The following is a 22,500-nucleotide window of genomic DNA, read 5'->3' on the forward strand; positions in this document are numbered from 1 at the left end:
ATAGAACAGTCTGTAGGGGAACAGTCGGTGGAACAGTTGGTAGAGAAACAGTCGGTAGGAGAACAGCCGGTAGGAGAATAGTCGGTAGAACAGCCAGTAGAACAGTCGGTAGAACAGTTGATAGAACAGTCGATAGAGCTGCCAGGGACATTTCCGCTCTGGTGTTGTGTCGGTGGTTGTTGGTGTCCGAACGCTCTGGACGAGGACGGAGGAGAAACTTACCTGCGTGTGGAGCTGCATCATGTCTGCTTCTATTTTCATGTTGGAGTCCTTCAGGTCTTTGATTTCATGATCCAAATGCTGCACGTCCTCTTTGTTTTCAACACCTGGTGAAAAGCAGAACCTGGGTTAGTGGGGGCGGGGCCAGGGGCGGGGCCAGGGGCGGGGCCAGTTCTCGCAGAGCGTGCTGCTCACCGCTGCTGGCTCTCAGTTTGATGGTCATCTCCTCGTCCGAGTGCTTCTTCTTGATGCTCTGAGCGTTCAGCGGGCAGCCCGACAAGCTGGGTCACAAACCACAGCAGAGATTAGTCAGCACGCTGCGAGCGGCGGCGGCGGCGGCAGGCGGGATGGCGGACTCACCTTCTGTGCGTGGCGAACACGTTGTTGGCGTGCCCCAGCCCGTTGCAGCCGGGAAGCGGGCAGTGCGGCAACTCCTGCTTGTTGCTCTTCCAGGCGAACGGTGGCCCGTTCACACACGACTCTTTCTGGCGCGAGGCGGCGAGCGGGCAGCTGGCGGCGCTGCGGTGCGAGGTGTACTTCCCCGAGACGTGACCCTGTCCATCGCAGCCCAACACCGGACACCTGCCGAGCGATAGTCTGTTAAAACCTGCGGACAGGAGCTCACACTCACTCAGCTGACAGCTCAGTACAGGTTCCTACAATTCATCAGGACAGTAAAGTACAACAAAGTACTGCAATGAACGGGTGAATATGACTACTGATGGGCTGTTATATATAGTGAAATCCATTCACCAGTACAGTAAACTACAGTAAACTACAGTAAACTACAGTAAACTACAGTGAACTACAACAAATGACCACAGATTACAACAAACTAATTATTACAATAAAGCTACTTCCTTTTCAGGCATGTTAATCAGATATATGAGGTGTGTGTGTGTGTGTGTGTGTGTGTGTGTGTGTGTGTGTGTGTGTGTGTGTGTGTGTGTGTGTGTGTGTGTGTGTGTGTGTGTGTGTGTGTGTGTGTGTGTGTGTGTGTGTGTGTGTGATTAAGTGCTGGTGATGCAGTCAGATCGGGTCTTTGCCACAATGCAGTGAAAGAACAACCAGCAGAGAGTGTGTGGGTGTGGGGGGGGGGGTGGGGGGGGGGGGGGGGGGGTGTTGGGGGGTGTTGCGGTGTTGAGAGGTTTGGGGGGTGTGGGGGGGTGTTGGGGGGGTGTGGGGGGGTGGGGGGGGGTGGGGGGGGTGTTGCGGTGTTGAGAGGTTTGGGGGGTGTGGGGGGGTGTTGGGGGGTGGGGGGGGGGGGGGGGGTACATATGTCACATGCCTGAAATGAATGAATAAATAAAAGACAAAAACTACAACCAACAAATTACTACAATTAATTATTACAATGAACTACAAATTCTAACAAAACGACTACAAATACTTCATGATTACTAGAATCAACAAGCTGCAGGTCGACGTAACGATGCAGTGAGACGGTGGAGGAGAGCCAATCAGCTGTTAACCAATCAGCTGCTAACTAATCAGCTGCTAACCATCAGCTGCTAACTAATCAGCTGCTAACCAATCAGCTGCTAACTAATCAGCTGCTCTGACCCTCTGTGGTCCACCACTCTGACCCTCTGTCATGGAATGTTACGTTACATTATGGAACGTTATGGATCATTACGTTACATTATGGAACGTTATGGATCATTACGTTACGTTATGGATCATTATGTTACGTTATGTTACGTTATGTTACGTTATGGATCATTACGTTACGTTATGGATCATTATGTTACGTTATGGATCATTATGTTACGTTATGTTACGTTATGTTACGTTATGGATCATTATGTTACGTTATGTTACGTTATGTTACGTTATGTTACGTTATGGATCATTATGTTACGTTATGTTACGTTATGGATCATTACGTTACGTTATGGATCATTATGTTACGTTATGGATCATTATGTTACGTTATGTTACGTTATGTTACGTTATGGATCATTATGTTACGTTATGTTACGTTATGTTACGTTATGTTACGTTATGGATCATTATGTTACGTTATGTTACGTTATGTTACGTTATGTTACGTTATGTTACGTTATGGATCATTATGTTACGTTATGTTACGTTATGTTACGTTATGTTACGTTATGGATCATTATGGATCATTACGTTACGTTATGGATCATTATGGATCATTATGTTACGTTATGGATCATGGTGGAGCTTATATGCTTTAATATTCTACTTTATTGTTGTTGTTCGTTTGCTGTTTTTATAATTTTCAATAATGGGTTTATTATTATGTTATTTATGTTTTTATATGGACCTAAGAGTCTGCAAAAGATTCATTGATTGAAAATTACAACAATTAATTCATTATTACAATAAACTACAACAAATCACTACCATGAATTCATTAATACAATAAACTATAACACATTAGTTCAATCTATTCATCATTATGATAAACTACAACAAATTACTACTTTTAATTCATTATTACAATAAACTACAGCAAATCATGAGGTAATGACCCTAACCCTAAATGACTAAAAATGATCACAAATTACTGCGATCTGCCACAAATTATTGGAAATCACCACAGATTAATTAAAACAAACTACTTCAATTACTAAAACAAATAACTACAAGTGACAATAGATTCCAAGCTAAAACAAGTCAGTACAAATTACCACAGATTACAACGAATAACAACAAAATAGGACAAATTACGATAATTACTGCAATAATGCACAACCATTATTATTATAATATTTATTCCTACAGTATTTATGATTGTACAGTAATGTGTAAGTACATACATTTAACGATGTATATTCCTTTTTTTTACTCGCAGTGCCACATTCCTGCAAACCACTACAGATTCCTGCAAACTACAAGAAATAACTACAAACAAGTGTTGTTAAAGTCGACTGTAACTACAGACAACAACTAAGAACTACAGCAAACCAGTCAACTGCAACACCGACTAATGAACACTGAATAAATACCAAACACATAATCCCGGCAAAATCTACTACAATCTGACTTTATGAAAATACAAATACCTTGAACTGGAAATACCACAAGTAGCTGCACGTAACGATGTAAATAACAAACTACAACGTTCCATGAGAAGTTGAAAATAGTTTGTTTCTGAATTTCATGAGCATCAATTTTACTATGGAGGGAATTTATGTTTTGTTGTTTATTGTGTTCTTAAAATCAGAATTCATACATTTTCTGTTTCGTCAATTGTTGGAGAAAAACTTTATGGTCATTAAAAAGATAAAAATCTTCTCTGAGATGATGAAAAATAATCTTTGGATTAACGGCAGGAAGATTTGTTCCATTACGCTGATTAATCCTGCAAACGCCGATTAAACATGAAGTCTGGGATCAAATAATCACATTAGCAGGAAGTTGTAATCTGTAAACTTGCTCCGTATGCACACTGGGCGGCGTGCACACTGGGCGGCGTGCACACTGGGCGGCGTGCACACTGGGCGGCGTGCACACTGGGCGTGAGGCGGCGTGCACACTGGGCGGCGTGCACACTGGGCGGCGTGCACACTGGGCGGCGTGCACACTGGGCGTGAGGCGGCGTGCACACTGGGCGGCGTGCACACTGGGCGGCGTGCACACTGGGCGGCGTGCACACTGGGCGGCGTGCACACTGGGTGGCGTGCACACGAGGCGAGAGGCGGCGTGCACACTGGGCGGCGTGCACACTGGGTGGCGTGCACACGAGGCGAGAGGCGGCGTGCACACTGGGCGGCGTGCACACTGGGCGGCGTGCACACTGGGCGTGAGGCGGCGTGCACACTGGGCGGCGTGCACACTGGGCGGCGTGCACACTGGGCGTGAGGCGGCGTGCACACTGGGCGGTGTGCACACGAGGCGAGAGGCGGAGTGCACACTGGGCGGCGTGCACACTGGGCGGCGTGCACACTGGGCGGCGTGCACACTGGGCGTGAGGCGGCGTGCACACTGGGCGGTGTGCACACTGGGCGTGAGGCAGCGTGCACACTGGGCGGTGTGCACACGAGGCGAGAGGCGGCGTGCACACTGGGCGGTGTGCACACTGGGCGGCGTGCACACCAGGCGGCGTGTGCACTGGGCGGCGTGTGCACTGGGCGGCGTGGACATGACGCGAGAGGTGGTGTGCACATGAGGCGGTGTGTGCACTGGGCGGCGTGCACACCAGGCGAGAGACAGCGTGCACACAAGGCAGCATGTGCACTGGGTGGCATGCACATGTAGCGGTGTGCACACGGGTGGCGTGCACACGGGTGGCGTGCACACGAGGCGACGGAAAACAGCCTCTCATTGCGAGTTTGCTGGCTGCGTTTGCAGCGCCACTTCCTGCAGGTCAGTAATGGAGTGACATGAATTACACATAATTGTGGAGCGCCCCCCCCCCCCCCCCCCCCGCCTGCGAGAGAAGGTAATTTGGGGGCGGCTCACCCTTTCCATCATTGATAAAGGTCAAAGGTCGACTGAGATGATCCAAATGGTGTGTGTGCTTCAAAAAGCCTGTTTCAGCGTTGTGTTGCAGCACTTAGAGGACAAAACAACAGTGCAGGTACAGCCGGACAATAGAGCGCCATATGGCCCAGTGTGTAGCACCCCCCCCCACCCTCACCCCCCCCACCACCACCCCTCCACCACCACCATGTGCATCAGATCTATTCCCGTCTAATTCCTAAGCCTGCGACCTGGCATTAGTAATTACAAAGAACAGCGAGTGTCCAGATGTAGAAGCAAACACAGCTCAGGTTTGTGACTTTGGATTTAAACTGGGAATCAATCCCATTATTTTGGTTCCAATCACCATTTGTTCTGTGATTAAAGCTGCAGAGGATTCGCTCTTTTCTTCTCTTGTCAGAAAGCAGGAAAACCACCGCTAATCCTCAGAAACAATTCACTAATGTGGCACTCGGGCTGGCCAATCACAGCGGCTCTTACTTCAGCTCCGGCTCATCCTTGTCGTCCTTGTTGGTTGTGAACTTCAACCCTCCTTTCCTGGCTCGAGGGCACCCGGACAGGCTGCAGGAACCACAGCAGTCACACCCGTCAGTAGCAATGCAGTATTGGGTCAAACAATCAATAACGAGTCACACGAGTCAGTGACGAGTCAGTACTGAGTCAGTGACGAGTCAGTGACGAGTCAGTACTGAGTCAGTAACGAGTCAGTACTGAGTCAGTGACGAGTCAGTACTGAGTCAGTAACGAGTCAGTACTGAGTCAGTCACGAGTCAGTGATGAGTCAGTGACGAGTCAGGAGTCAGTCCTGAGTCAGTCACGAGTCAGTACTGAGTCAGTAACGAGTCAGTGACGAGTCAGTGATGAGTCAGTGACGAGTCAGTACTGAGTCAGTAACGAGTCAGTACTGAGTCAGTAACGAGTCAGTACTGAGTCAGTCACGAGTCAGTGACGAGTCAGTGATGAGTCAGTGACGAGTCAGGAGTCAGTCCTGAGTCAGTCACGAGTCAGTACTGAGTCAGTAACGAGTCAGTGACGAGTCAGTGATGAGTCAGTGACGAGTCAGTACTGAGTCAGTAACGAGTCAGGAGTCAGTAATGAGCCAGTAACGAGTCAGTGACGAGTCAGTAACGAGTCAGTACTGAGTCAGTAACGAGTCAGGAGTCAGTAATGAGCCAGTAACGAGTCAGTGACGAGTCAGTGACGAGCCAGTAACGAGTCACTGACGAGTCAGGAGTCAGTAATTAGTCAGTAACGAGTCAGGAGTCAGTAATTAGTCAGTAACGAGTCAGGAGTCAGTAATGAGCCAGTAACGAATCAGTGACGAGTCAGTGACGAGTCAGTACTGAGTCAGTAACGAGTCAGGAGTCAGTAATGAGCCAGTAACGAGTCAGTGACGAGTCAGTACTGAGTCAGTAACGAGTCAGTGACGAGTCAGGAGTCAGTAATGAGCCAGTAACGAGTCACTGACGAGTCAGTACTGAGTCAGTAACGAGTCAGGAGTCAGTAATGAGCCAGTAACGAGTCAGTACTGAGTCAGTAATGAGTCAGTGACGAGTCAGGAGTCAGTAATTAGTCAGTAACGAGTCAGTGACAATGCAGTAGCAAGTCACACAAGTCAGTAACAAGTCAGACATCAAACCCCGCACAGCCCATCAAATCATGTTAAATCATGATGAATCATGTTAAATCATGATGAATCATGTTAAATCATGATGAATCATGTTAAATCATGATGAATCATGATGAATCATGTTAAATCATGATGAATCATGTTAAATCATGATGAATCATGTTAAATCATGATGAATCATGATGAATCATGTTAAATCACATGGAAACATTAAAATCCTTGAAAAGAAGAGAAACAAACCTTCTCATGTGACTTTGTTTAAAGTTTCACTCTGAATCCAAAACAAAACTTCTTTTAACTCTAAAGTTTATTCAACTTAAGTTACAGGTAATTATTATTAATATACACTCAGTCCTTATATATTATCTAACGTGTGTTCATAAACTATTTGACTTGCTTAAACTTGCATCTTTCAATGGTTTGAAGTGAAAAATGTTTAGAGATGAAAATAATCCCCAGATTAGTCAGATTATTTGTAATCCAGTCAAACGGGAAACCAGATGTTGACGAGCTGAACGATATTTTAAGATTCACCCTCGGCTTCACCGTCGGTTTGGAGGACATGAATGACATGTCTCTGTTTGTTCAGACTTGTTTTCAGCTCGTCTGCCTGACGAAGGATCAGATCGTTTCTCTGGTCCGACAAGTCGCCGACGATTTGAGCTGAAGTGAAGCGTCGTCACTCCGTTCTAGTCACGCTAACTTTTCTTTCATCAACTAGTCCAAATTCAAACGATTCATATGATTTGGGAAGGTTGTGGAAGTTATGAGGAAGAAAAACAACAATCGTCCCGTGAAGAGAAAATCTGTGATTTCATGGATTTTCATTTTTTTCTCTGTGAAGTTGAGGTGAAGAAATCAAACGGATCCTTCTGGAATAATGTCGTCTAAAGAAGAACGTCTGAACAGATGAACAACCAGGAAAGGACCAGGAAACTAGGAAATGACCAGGAAAGGACTGGGAAAAGACAGGGACATTACCAGGAAATGACCGGGACATTACCATATGACTGGAAAACAACCAGGAAATGACTGGGAAAAGACAGGGACATTACCAGGAAAAGACAGGGACATTACCCAAACACGACCAGGAAACAAGGAAATGACCAGGAAATAGTCAGGAAACATGGAAACTACCAGGAAATGACCAGGAAATGACCAGGAAAAAACTAGTAAATAAACAGGAAACAAAGAGATAACAACCAAAAATGACCAGGAAATGACCAGGAAATGACCAGGAAATGACCAGGAAATGACCAGGAAATGACCAGGACCCCAACAAGAGACGAAAAGGCCAGAAAATATTTATCCACTTTTGATAAAAGCGAAATAAAAATGTGATAAAGATCTTTGTCTGGTGGATGACTGACTGACTGACTGACTGACTGACTGACTGACTGACTGACTGACTGACTGACTGACTGACTGACTGACTCGCTGACTGACTGATTGACTGACTGACTGACTGACTGACTGACTGACTCGCTGACTGACTGACTGACTGACTGACTGACTGACTGACTGACTGACTGACTGACTGACTGACTGACTGACTGACTGATTGACTGAAGGAAGGATTATGAATTGAAAGAAGGTTGTACCTCCTGTGTGAAGCGTAGTTGCCAGTTACATGTCCGGATCCATCACATCCAAGTGTGGGACACCTGCAGGAGCACACACACACACACACACACACACACACACACACACACACACACACACACACACACACACACACACACACACACACACACACACACACACACACACACACACACACACACACCCCTGTTTGGACTGGGTTGAGGCGGGGAGGAGTGAGCAGCTCTGCAGAGTGAACTCTACCTGAGTTCCTGAGAGTTTGCTGCCATCAGAGATTTGAGGGTTTTATCAGCCAGAGGACATCCAGACACACTGTGGAGGAGAAGTTACAGTTACTCTCTCATTCACCCCGTCACTCCTCAGCCCGTCACTCCTCAGCCTGTAGCTTCTCTTGGTCACTCCTCACACACCCCATCCTCATCGTCATGGTGTGTGTGAAGATGCATAATTAGGAATCATACATGAATTATTGTTCAGAACATAAATTATTTTATGATGATAATTTGTGTCATTGGGGAAACGTGGCATTATTACCTCACATTAATAATAATATTAACCCCCCCCCCCCCCCCCCCACCAGGTGGTCCTGTACCTGCGGTGTGAAGCGTAGTTCCCGGTCACATGTCCGCTGCCATCACAACCCGGAGTGGGACAACTGGAGGAGACAGAACACGGACCAGGTCTACACGGAGCTACAGAGTAGGTCTACACAGGTCTGAGCTGGTCTACAGAGACATGGGGCCTATACTACGACTCTGGTTTTCTCTTATCCAGGTAACTTTAGGATTAACACTGCTTTTCTATTCTGGATTAACATCAGGATTAACTCTGGTTTTCTCTTATCCAGGTAATTTTAGGATTAACTCTGGTTTTCTATTCTGGATTAACATCAGGATTAACTCTGGTTTTCTCTTATCCAGGTAATTTTAGGATTAACTCTGGTTTTCTATTCTGGATTAACATCAGGATTAACTCTGGTTTTCTCTTATCCAGGTAATTTTAGGATTAACTCTGGTTTTCTATTCTGGATTAACATCAGGATTAATCCTGGTTTTCTCTTATCCAGGTAACTTTAGGATTAACGCTGGTTTTCTATTCTGGATTAACATCAGGATTAACTCTGGTTTTCGTTTATTGAGGTAACTTCAGGATTAACTCTGGTTTTCTCTTATCCAGGTAATTTTAGGATTAAATCTGGTTTTCTATTCTGGATTAACTTTCAGGATTAACTCTGGTTTTCTATTTTGGATTAACTTCAGGATTAACTCTGGTTTTCCCTTATCAAGGTAACTTTAGGATTAACACTGCTTTTCTATTCTGGATTAACATCAGGATTAACTCTGGTTTTCTATTTTGGATTAACTTCAGGATTAACTCTGGTTTTCCCTTATCCAGGTAACTTTAGGATTAACACTGCTTTTCTATTCTGGATTAACATCAGGATTAACTCTGGTTTTCTCTTATACAGGTAATTTTAGGATTAACTCTGGTTTTCTATTCTGGATTAACATCAGGATTAACTCTGGTTTTCTCTTATCCAGGTAACTTTAGGATTAACGCTGGTTTTCTATTCTGGATTAACATCAGGATTAACTCTGGTTTTCGTTTATTGAGGTAACTTCTGGATTAACTTCAGGATTAACTCTGGTTTTCCCTTATCAAGGTAACTTTAGGATTAACTCTGGTTTTCTATTCTGGATTAACTTCAGGATTAACTCTGGTTTTCTCTTATCAAGGTAACTTTAGGATTAAGTCTGGTTTTCTATTCTGGATTAACTTTCAGGATTAACTCTGGTTTTCTATTTTGGATTAACTTTAGGATTAACTCTGGTTTTCTCTTTTCAAGGTAATTTTAGGATTAAATCTGGTTTTCTATTTTGGATTAACTTTAGGATTAACTCTGGTTTTCTATTCTGGATTAACTTTCAGGATAAACTCTGGTTTTCTATTTTGGATTAACTTTCGGATTAACTCTGGTTTTCTATTCTGGATTAACTTTCAGAATTAACTCTGGTTTTCTATTTTGGATTAACTTTCGGATTAACTCTGGTTTTCTCTTTTCAAGGTAACTTCAGGATTAACGCTGCTTTTCTATTCTGGATTAATTTTAGGATTAAATCTGGTTTTCTATTCTGGATTAACTTCAGGATTAACTCTGGTTTTCTTTTATTGAGGTAACTTCAGGATTAACTCTGGTTTTCTATTCTGGATTAACTTCACGATTAACTCTAGTTTCCTTTTATTGGGGTAACTTCAGGATTAACTCTGGTTTTCTATTCTGGATTAACTTCAGGTTTAACTCTGGTTTTCTCTTTTCGAGGTAACTTTGGGAATAACTCTGGTTGTCTATTCTGGATTAACATCAGGATTAACTCTGGTTTTCTATTCTGGATTAACTTCAGGAATAACTCTGGTTTTCTCTTTCCAAGGTAACTTTAGGATTAACTCTGGTTTTCTATTCTGGATTAACTTCAGGTTTAACTCTGGTTTTCTCTTTCCAAGGTAACTTTAGGATTAACTCTGGTTTTCTATTCTGGATTAATTTTAGGATTAAATCTGGTTTTCTATTCTGGATTAATTTCAGGATTAACTCTGGTTTTATATTTTGGATTAACTTCAGGAATAACTCTGGTTTTCTCTTTCCAAGGTAACTTTAGGATTAACTCTGGTTTTATATTTTGGATTAACTTCAGGATTAAATCTGGTTTTCTATTCTGGATTAACTTCACGATTAACTCTGGTTTTCTCATATCCAGATAACTTCAGGATTAACTCTGGTTTTCTCTTATCCAGGTAATTTTAGGATTAACTCTGGTTTTCTATTCTGGATTAACATCAGGATTAATTCTGGTTTTCTCTTATCCAGGTAACTTTAGGATTAACGCTGGTTTTCTATTCTGGATTAACATCAGGATTAACTCTGGTTTTCGTTTATTGAGGTAACTTCAGGATTAACTCTGGTTTTCTCTTATCCAGGTAATTTTAGGATTAAATCTGGTTTTCTAGTCTGGATTAACCTTCAGAATTAACTCTGGTTTTCTATTTTGGATTAACTTCAGGATTAACTCTGGTTTTCCCTTATCAAGGTAACTTTAGGATTAACACTGCTTTTCTATTCTGGATTAACATCAGGATTAACTCTGGTTTTCTATTTTGGATTAACTTCAGGATTAACTCTGGTTTTCCCTTATCCAGGTAACTTTAGGATTAACACTGCTTTTCTATTCTGGATTAACATCAGGATTAACTCTGGTTTTCTCTTATACAGGTAATTTTAGGATTAACTCTGGTTTTCTATTCTGGATTAACATCAGGATTAACTCTGGTTTTCTCTTATCCAGGTAACTTTAGGATTAACGCTGGTTTTCTATTCTGGATTAACTTCAGGATTAACTCTGGTTTTCTATTTTGGATTAACTTTAGGATTAACTCTGGTTTTCTCTTTTCAAGGTAATTTTAGGATTAAATCTGGTTTTCTATTTTGGATTAACTTTAGGATTAATTCTGGTTTTCTATTCTGGATTAACTTTCAGGATAAACTCTGGTTTTCTATTTTGGATTAACTTTAGGATTAACTCTGGTTTTCTATTCTGGATTAACTTTCAGAATTAACTCTGGTTTTCTATTTTGGATTAACTTTCGGATTAACTCTGGTTTTCTCTTTTCAAGGTAACTTCAGGATTAACGCTGCTTTTCTATTCTGGATTAACTTTAGGATTAAATCTGGTTTTCTATTCTGGATTAACTTCAGGATTAACTCTGGTTTTATTTTATTGAGGTAACTTCAGGATTAACTCTGGTTTTCTATTCTGGATTAACTTCACGATTAACTCTAGTTTCCTTTTATTGGGGTAACTTCAGGATTAACTCTGGTTTTCTATTCTGGATTAACTTCAGGTTTAACTCTGGTTTTCTCTTTTCGAGGTAACTTTGGGAATAACTCTGGTTGTCTATTCTGGATTAACATCAGGATTAACTCTGGTTTTCTATTCTGGATTAACTTCAGGAATAACTCTGGTTTTCTCTTTCCAAGGTAACTTTAGGATTAACTCTGGTTTTCTATTCTGGATTAACTTCAGGAATAACTCTGGTTTTCTCTTTCCAAGGTAACTTTAGGATTAACTCTGGTTTTATATTTTGGATTAACTTCAGGATTAAATCTGGTTTTCTATTCTGGATTAACTTCACGATTAACTCTGGTTTTCTCATATCCAGATAACGTCAGGATTAACTCTGCTTTTATATTCTGGATTAACTTCAGGATTAAATCTGGTTTTCTATTCTGGATTAACTTCATGATTAACTCTGCTTTTCTATTCTGCATTAACTTCGGGATTAACTCTGGTTTTCTGTACTGTGGCGCAAGTTCACTTCTCACCTGGAAAATCACTGTGGTGACTGACTGATCCTCTAACCTGCTCTGGAGCAGGTTTGTGTTCTGGATCAGCGATCAACCAGTATAAACACTTCGCCTCCTGACCAATCACATCCCTTGGAAAATGACCCACCCAGTGATAGGATCCTGATTGGTGTGTGGATAGTGGGAGGAGCTTAGGGAAAGATCAATCCTTTTGACTGAACCCAATAAATCCTGGTCACTGAGCTTTGAAGGAGGTTCTGGTTCTGGTTCTGGTTCTGGTTCTTCACTTGTTCCAGGTCTGTTTGGCTCCACGAGGGTTGATCTGGAATAATGAGCTTAATAATAATGCTGACGCTGACAGAACTGCAGAACCATGAATTAATGGAAGCAGAACTTCTCCTGTCGTCACGGTGATGAATTAATATTCCAACAGGAACCACACTCACACGGAGGAACCTCCGCCTCAGAACCTCCGCCTCAGAACCTCCGCCTCAGAACCTCCGCCTCAGAACCAGTGGAGGTAAAATGTAAAGTAAAAGCAGAGCAGTGAGGAAGCTCTGCCTGGAACCGTTCTGCTGGGATAAAGTGAAAGTAACTCTGGTTCTATTGTCCCATGAATTAATCTGCTCTAATCTCACCAAGTCAGCATTAACTAGTCAGGAAGGTTCTGGTTCTGGCTGCAGCAGCAGTTTTGCTTTGAGCTGCTGGATGGGTTGGAATTCTTCATAATCTCAGAGATTAACTGCTCCTCTATGGTAAAGTCAGCTGCTCTGCAGGGTTTCTCCCTCTGTGATTGGTCACACGCTGCAAGCTCCGCCCCTTTCATGTGAACGCTTTGATCCTGAAGGGAAACTCTGGTTGAACTAGTGAGTTGATAACCTGCTTCCTGTTAATGCTGATCAGGATCCAGAATGTCTGGGTTAGTTAATCTAGGTAACAGAGATATCCTGGTATGTTAATACAGGTAACAACGATATCCTGGTATGTTAATCCAGATAACAGAGATATCCTGGTATGTTAATCCAGGTAACAGATATATCTAGGAATGTTAACCCAGGTAACGGAGATATCCTGGTATGTTAATCTAGGTATGTTAATCCCGGGTTGTAGCATAGATCCTTGTTTACATTTACTCTCATTCTTCCACCAGAGAGACGAGTTAGTAGAGCAGAAAGTTTAGTTTGGTGGAGGAACTACAGGAGCTGGGTGGAGCTGCTACAGGTGGAGGAGGAACTCACATGTGTGCTCCACCCTCCTACGGGTGGAGGAGGGACTCATGCTCCACCTGAACCTGCAGACGTAGCAGGTACACACAGAGTGAAGACACCTGCACAGGTGAGGCTGCAGCTTCACGACTCGAATCATCAACTCAACAAATAACAATCAGCACTGATCCTCAGAGTCTCATACATGATGAATCATCACATCACCTGAAATCATCCTCTGTCCAGTGTGTGTGTGTGTGTGTGTGTGTGTGTGTGTGTGTGTGTGTGTGTGTGTGTGTGTGTGTGTACCTGAGCAGCTCCTTCTTGGCGTCTCGCAGTAGCTTAGCCTTGGGGCTCATCAGGCCATCGGCCTGAAACTGCTGCTCGTCCAATGAGAGCTGATCGTAATCCTCCTGCAGTCAGACACGTTTTTGTTTTGTGGTAAATTCTGTCAGATGATGTTGTGACTTCACGTTGTGACTTCATGATGTGATGTTGTGACTTCACGTTGTGACATCATGATGTGATGTTGTGACTTCACGTTGTGACATCATGATGTGATGTTGTGACTTCACGTTGTGACATCATGATGTGATGTGATGTTGTGACATCACGTTGTGACATCATGATGTGATGTTGTGACTTCACGTTGTGACATCATGATGTGATGTGATGTTGTGACTTCACGTTGTGACTTCATGATGTGATGTTGTGACTTCACGTTGTGACATCATGATGTGATGTGATGTTGTGACTTCACGTTGTGACTTCACGTTGTGACATCATGATGTGATGTGATGTTGTGACATCACGTTGTGACATCATGATGTGATGTTGTGACTTCACGTTGTGACATCATGATGTGATGTGATGTTTTGACTTCACGTTGTGACATCACGTTGTGACATCATGATGTGATGTTGTGACTTCACGTTGTGACATCATGATGTGATGTTGTGACTTCACGTTGTGACAGGATCACAACATGATGTGATTTTTTGTTGTGATGTTTGATTTGATTTAAAGTTTTATTGTACATGTCTTTCACATGCACAAAAAGGAGAAGGAAGAATAAAACGAAAAAGAAGGAACAATATATCTTCATCACTTTCAAAGCATTAAATCCTACAATATAATATACTGTCAACAGTTAAGACACACCTACCACTCTAACAGTACTACTGCATGAACAAACAATCCTCATGTCATCACCAAGCAGTACACCTCGCCAGGATCAACTCTTTACATTTCTTTTTAAACTGACATTTGACCTTTAACCTCCACACACAGTTTATTCCATATTTTGATGCCAGTTTGTGACACAAAAACCTTTACGGGTGGTGAGGACTTTATGAGTTTTAAACTTTAACTCTCCTCTTAAATCAGAACATTTCTGAATGTTATCTGGTGATGAATTAATCTTTGCTTTATGAAATATTTGAATAGTTTTAAACTCCACAAGATTGATAAATTCAAAATGTTTTGATTGTGAAAAAAGTGGATTAGTGTGCTCCCTAGTGCCAACACTGTGTACACTTCTTATACAAGTTCCCTGAAAAGACTTGCCATACTGCAAAAAAGAGCAATAAGAGTACAGGGAAAAGTATTTCCCTGTACTCCCACACAGTAAGTTAGATAAGGTAGTATCAGTGTGTGGTACCGAGTATAAGGTAGTATCAGTGAGTGGTACAGAGTATAAGGTAGTATCAGTGAGTGGTACAGAGTATGAAGAGAGTTCAGCTTTGGTGTTTCTGGATATTTAGTTTTCAACTTGTTTTATTTGAGGTTTCCAGCAAAGTTTGTCATTAATCAGTAACAACATCGTTTCTATAGCGACGCCCTCTCTCTGTACTTTAGCCTGATTATTTATTTGACATTTTCCATAAATCATCAATTTTGTTTTACATAAATTTAATGACAACTTATTTTCATCAAACCATAATTACAGTTTTTTAAACTCTGAGGTGATTCATTCCAAAAGTTGCTGTAAATCCTCACCAGTTCCTAAAATACTTGTGTCATCAGCAAATAATCCAGATTTCACTTTCCAGTGCCGTTCCAGATGTGGTTGATGTTCAGTAAAAACAGTGTTGGTCCTAACACTGATCCCTGGGGGACCCCCCACAGGACCCCCATGTTCAGAGTAACAGTCTCCATCTTAACAAAGTACTTCCTGTTCTCCAAACAGCTTCTCACCCAGTTCAGTACCTCCTCCGACTCCATACCTCAGTACTTCCTCTGACTCCATACCTCAGTACCTCCTCTGACTCCATACCTCAGTACCTCCTCTGACTCCATACCTCAGTACTTCCTCTGACTCCATATCTCAGTACCTCCTCCGACTCCATACCTCAGTACTTCCTCTGACTCCATACCTCAGTACCTCCTCTGACTCCATACCTCAGTACTTCCTCTGACTCCATACCTCAGTACCTCCTCTGACTCCATACCTCAGTACTTCCTCTGACTCCATACCTCAGTACTTCCTCTGACTCCATACCTCAGTACCTCCTCTGACTCCATACCTCAGTACTTCCTCTGACTCCATACCTCAGTACTTCCTCTGACTCCATACCTCAGTACCTCCTCTGACTCCATACCTCAGTACCTCCTCCGACTCCATACCTCAGTACCTCCTCTGACTCCATACCTCAGTACTTCCTCTGACTCCATACCTCAGTACTTCCTCTGACTCCATACCTCAGTACCTCCTCTGACTCCATACCTCAGTACTTCCTCTGACTCCATACCTCAGTACCTCCTCTGACTCCATACCTCAGTACTTCCTCTGACTCCATACCTCAGTACCTCCTCAGTACCTCCTCCGACTCCATACCTCAGTACCTCCTCTGACTCCATACCTCAGTACTTCCTCTGACTCCATACCTCAGTACTTCCTCTGACTCCATACCTCAGTACCTCCTCTGACTCCATACCTCAGTACTTCCTCTGACTCCATACCTCAGTACCTCCTCAGTACCTCCTCCGACTCCATACCTCAGTACCTCCTCTGACTCCATACCTCAGTACTTTATTCATTAATGTGTCATTATTTATGGTGTCAAATGCTTTTTTTCAAATCAATGAAAACTGCAGCTGCGAGTTGTGACGTGATTTTATGACTTCATGTTGTGATGTCATATTGTGACTCCACGTTGTGACATGACGTTGTGACATGACGTTGTCACATGACGTTGTCACATGACGTTGTGACGTAATGTTGCGACATGACGTTGTGACGTAATGTTGTGACGTAATGTTGTGACATGACGTTGTGACATGACGTTGTGACATGACGTTGTGACGTGATTTTGTGACATGACGTTGTGACGTGACGTTGTGACATGACGTTGTGACATGACGTTGTGACGTAATGTTGTGACATGACGTTGTGACATGACATTGTGACGTGACGTTGTGACGTAATGTTGTGACATGACATTGTGACGTAATGTTGTGACATGACGTTGTGACGTAATGTTGTGACATGACGTTGTGACATGACGTTGTGACGTGATGTTGTGACATGACGTTGTGACGTGACGTTGTGACGTAATGTTGTGACGTAATGTTGTGACATGAGGTTGTGACATGATGTTGTGACATGACGTTGTGACGTGACGTTGTGACGTGACGTTGTGACGTAATGTTGTGACATGACGTTGTGACATGACGTTGTGACGTGATGTTGTGACATGACGTTGTGACGTAATGTTGTGACATGACGTTGTGACATGACGTTGTGACGTGATGTTGTGACATGACGTTGTGACGTGACGTTGTGACGTAATGTTGTGACGTAATGTTGTGACATGACGTTGTGACATGATGTTGTGACATGACGTTGTGACGTGACGTTGTGACGTGACGTTGTGACGTGACGTTGTGACGTAATGTTGTGACATGACGTTGTGACATGACGTTGTGACGTGACGTTGTGACGTAATGTTGTGACATGACGTTGTGACAAGACGTTGTGACGTAATGTTGTGACATGAAGTTGTGATATAATGTTGTGACATGACGTTGTGACGTAATGTTGTGACATGACGTTGTGACGTAATGTTATGACGTGAAATTGTGACATGACGTTGTGACATGACGTTGTGACATGACGTTGTGACATGACGTTGTGACGTAATGTTGTGACATGACGTTGTGACATGACAATGTGACATGACGTTGTGACGTAATGTTGTGACATGACGTTGTCACATGACGTTGTGACGTAATGTTGTGACATGACGTTGTGACATGACGTTGTCACATGACATTGTGACGTAATGTTGTGACATGACGTTGCGACATGACGTTGTGACATGACGTTGTGACGTAATGTTGTGACATGACGTTGTGACATGACGTTGTGACATGACGTTGTGACATGACGTTGTGACATGACGTTGTGACGTAATGTTGTGACGTAATGTTGTGACATGACGTTGTCACATGACGTTGTGACGTAATGTTGTGACATGACGTTGTGACGTGATGTTGTGACATGACGTTGTGACGTAATGTTGTGACGTAATGTTGTGACATGACGTTGTGACATGACGTTGTGACATGACGTTGTGACATGACGTTGTGACGTGATGTTGTGACATGACGTTGTGACGTGATGTTGTGACATGACGTTGTGACGTAATGTTGTGACATGACGTTGTGACATGACGTTGTGACATGACGTTGTGACATGACGTTGTGACGTGACGTTGTGACGTAATGTTGTGACATGACGTTGTGACGTAATGTTGTGACATGACGTTGTGACATGACGTTGTGACGTAATGTTGTGACATGACGTTGTGACATGACGTTGTGACGTGACGTTGTGACGTAATGTTGTGACATGACGTTGTGACATGACGTTGTGACATGACGTTGTGACATGACGTTGTGACATGACGTTGTGACATGACGTTGTGACGTAATGTTGTGACATGACGTTGTGACGTAATGTTGTGACATGAAGTTGTGACGTAATGTTGTGACATGACGTTGTGACATGACGTTGTGACATGACGTTGTGACATGACGTTGTGACGTGACGTTGTGACGTAATGTTGTGACATGAAGTTGTGACATGACGTTGTGACGTGACGTTGTGACGTGACGTTGTGACGTGACGTTGTGACGTGACGTTGTGACGTAATGTTGTGACATGAAGTTGTGACGTGACGTTGTGACATGAAGTTGTGACGTAATGTTGTGACAGGAAGTTGTGACGTGACGTTGTGACATGACGTTGTGACATGAAGTTGTGACGAAATGTTGTGACATGACGTTGTGACGTAATGTTGTGACATGACGTTGTGACGTAATGTTGTGACATGAAGTTGTGACGTGACGTTGTGACATGAAGTTGTGACGTAATGTTGTGACATGAAGTTGTGACGTGACGTTGTGACATGACGTTGTGACATGAAGTTGTGACGAAATGTTGTGACATGACGTTGTGACGTAATGTTGTGACATGAAGTTGTGACGTGACGTTGTGACATGACGTTGTGACGAAATGTTGTGACATGACGTTGTGACGTAGTGTTGTGACATGAAGTTGTGACGTGACGTTGTGACGTAATGTTGTGACATGACGTTGTGACGTGACGTTGTGACATGAAGTTGTGACGTAATGTTGTGACATGACATTGTGACGTGACGTTGTGACATGAAGTTGTGACGAAATGTTGTGACATGACGTTGTGACATGAAGTTGTGACGTAGTGTTGTGACATGAAGTTGTGACGTGACGTTGTGACATGAAGTTGTGACGTAATGTTGTGACATGACGTTGTGACATGACGTTGTGACATGACGTTGTGACATGACGTTGTGACGTGACGTTGTGACGTAATGTTGTGACATGAAGTTGTGACGTGATGTTGTGACATGACGTTGTGACATGACGTTGTGACATGACGTTGTGACGTAATGTTGTGACATGATGTTGTGACATGACGTTGTGACATGACGTTGTGACATGACGTTGTGACGTAGTGTTGTGACATGACGTTGTGACATGATGTTGTGACATGACGTTGTGACGTGACGTTGTGACGTAATGTTGTGACATGAAGTTGTGACGTAATGTTGTGACATGACGTTGTGACATGATGTTGTGACATGACGTTGTGACGTGACGTTGTGACGTAATGTTGTGACGTGAAGTTGTGACGTAATGTTGTGACGTGACGTTGTGACGTGACGTTGTGACGTGACGTTGTGACGTGACGTTGTGACGTGACGTTGTGACGTAATGTTGTGACATGAAGTTGTGACGTGACGTTGTGACATGAAGTTGTGACGTAATGTTGTGACATGAAGTTGTGACGTGACGTTGTGACATGACGTTGTGACATGAAGTTGTGACGAAATGTTGTGACATGACGTTGTGACGTAATGTTGTGACATGACGTGACGTAATGTTGTGACATGAAGTTGTGACGTGACGTTGTGACATGAAGTTGTGACGTAATGTTGTGACATGAAGTTGTGACGTGACGTTGTGACATGACGTTGTGACATGAAGTTGTGACGAAATGTTGTGACATGACGTTGTGACGTAATGTTGTGACATGACGTTGTGACGTAATGTTGTGACATGAAGTTGTGACGTGATGTTGTGACATGAAGTTGTGACGTAATGTTGTGACATGAAGTTGTGACGTGACGTTGTGACATGACGTTGTGACATGAAGTTGTGACGAAATGTTGTGACATGACGTTGTGACGTAATGTTGTGACATGACGTTGTGACATGACGTTGTGACGAAATGTTGTGACATGACGTTGTGACGTAGTGTTGTGACATGAAGTTGTGACGTGACGTTGTGACATGAAGTTGTGACGAAATGTTGTGACATGACGTTGTGACGTAATGTTGTGACATGACGTTGTGACATGACGTTGTGACATGACGTTGTGACGGGACGTTGTGACGTGACGTTGTGACATGACGTTGTGACGTGACGTTGTGACGTGACGTTGTGACATGACGTTGTGACATGACGTTGTGACGTAATGTTGTGACATGAAGTTGTGACGTAATGTTGTGACATGAAGTTGTGACGTAATGTTGTGACATGACGTTGTGACGTGACGTTGTGACATGACGTTGTGACGTGACGTTGTGACGTGATGTTGTGACGTAATGTTGTGACATGAAGTTGTGACGTAATGTTGTGACATGACGTTGTGACATGACGTTGTGACATGACGTTGTGACATGACGTTGTGACATGACGTTGTGACGTAATGTTGTGACATGACGTTGTGACGTGATGTTATGACATGACGTTGTGACATGACGTTGTGACGTGACGTTGTGACATGACGTTGTGACATGACGTTGTGACATGACGTTGTGACGTAATGTTGTGACATGAAGTTGTGACGTAATGTTGTGACATGACGTTGTGACATGACGTTGTGACATGACGTTGTGACATGAAGTTGTGACGTAATGTTGTGACATGACGTTGTGACATGACGTTGTGACATGACGTACAGTCACTCAGTGTGTTACAGTGGTGTGGTTGTGTAATTGGACCTCTGGTTCCTGCAGAGCGTGCCCTTTGCTGAAGTTGATGGCGATGTGACCATTCCAGCTGTCAGGGTCGCACAATGGTGGGTAGAAGGCGGGGCTTATCAGGACGGCGCCCCCTTTGGGACTGGAGGACTCGGGGGAAGACGGCATCCCGCAAGGAGCTTTCACCATCGCTTTGCTCTTCTTCATACTGAGATCCAAAGTCCCGTTTTCATCCACATCGATCAGCTTGTCCTGCACACAGCGAGCACAAGCCACAGCATCAGCTACATCAGCTCCATCACATTAGCTCCATCAGCTACACTGCATCAGCTCCGTCACATCAGCTCCATCACATCAGCTCCGTCACATCAGCTCCGTCACATCAGCTCAATCACATCAGCTCCGTCACATCAGCTCCGTCACATCAGCTCCATCACATCAGCTCCGTCACATCAGCTCCATCAGCTCCACCGTTTCAGCTCCATCACATCAGCTCCACCACATCAACTCCATCACATCAGCTTCATCAATTCCACGACATCAGCTCCGTCACATCAGCTCTACTACATTCTGCAGTATGGATCTCTTACAGTATGGATCTCTTACAGTATGGATCTCCTATAGTATGGATCTCCTACTGTATGGATCTCTTACAGTATGGATCTCCTACAGTATGGATCTCCTACAGTATGGATCTCCTATAGTATGGATCTCCTACAGTATGGATCTCCTACAGTATGGATCTCCTACAGTATGGATCTCCTGCAGTATGGATCTCTTACAGTATGGATCTCCTACAGTATGGATCTCCTATAGTATGGATCTCCTACAGTATGGATCTCTTACAGTATGGATCTCTTACAGTATGGATCTCCTACAGTATGGATCTCTTACAGTATGGATCTCCTGCAGTATGGATCTCCTACAGTATGGATCTCTTACAGTATGGATCTCTTACAGTATGGATCTCCTACAGTATGGATCTCTTACAGTATGGATCTCCTACAGTATGGATCTCTTGCAGTATGGATCTCCTACAGTATGGATCTCCTACAGTATGGATCTCTTACAGTATGGATCTCCTGCAGTATGGATCTGCGTTCATCACATACTGAAGTGATCTGTGCTCTTCTGTGTCTGTATAGTTTTCGTCCATGTGAAGATTCATTATGCTGATTGTCATTCAGCATCTGGAGAGCAGAACTTCATCCAGTCTGAAGGTGGTGGCTGGTTCCTCATCCAGTCTTCACAACATGAGGACTAATGAGTGACGGTGACATGAGGACTAATGAGTGACGGTGACATGAGGACTAATGAGTGACGGTGACGACATGAGGACTAATGAGTGACGGTGACATGAGGACTAATGAGTGACGGTGACGACATGAGGACTAATGAGTGACGGTGACATGAGGACTAATGAGTGACGGTGACGACATGAGGACTAATGAGTGACGGTGACATGAGGACTAATGAGTGACGGTGACATGAGGACTAA

At 43.4% G+C, this 22,500-nt stretch overlaps 1 protein-coding gene across 1 annotated transcript in view; it reads right to left on the reverse strand.

Annotated features, from left to right (window-relative positions):
* st18 (ST18 C2H2C-type zinc finger transcription factor) overlaps positions 1–22,500 on the reverse strand; it is a gene marked incomplete at both ends in the record, with an annotated part of 38,039 nt that overhangs the window by 2,442 nt on the left and 13,097 nt on the right. The window contains 9 exons of the mRNA XM_080493679.1: positions 223–326; positions 415–500; positions 580–801; positions 5,155–5,235; positions 7,906–7,968; positions 8,150–8,218; positions 8,499–8,561; positions 13,781–13,884; positions 21,024–21,254. Coding sequence (XP_080349805.1) covers positions 223–326; positions 415–500; positions 580–801; positions 5,155–5,235; positions 7,906–7,968; positions 8,150–8,218; positions 8,499–8,561; positions 13,781–13,884; positions 21,024–21,254 — 1,023 coding nt within the window. The remainder of the gene's footprint in view (positions 1–222; positions 327–414; positions 501–579; positions 802–5,154; positions 5,236–7,905; positions 7,969–8,149; positions 8,219–8,498; positions 8,562–13,780; positions 13,885–21,023; positions 21,255–22,500) is intronic.

Source organism: Lipophrys pholis, assembly GCF_963383615.2.
Source record: "Lipophrys pholis genome assembly, contig: SCAFFOLD_81, whole genome shotgun sequence".
NCBI lineage: Eukaryota > Metazoa > Chordata > Actinopteri > Blenniiformes > Blenniidae > Lipophrys > Lipophrys pholis.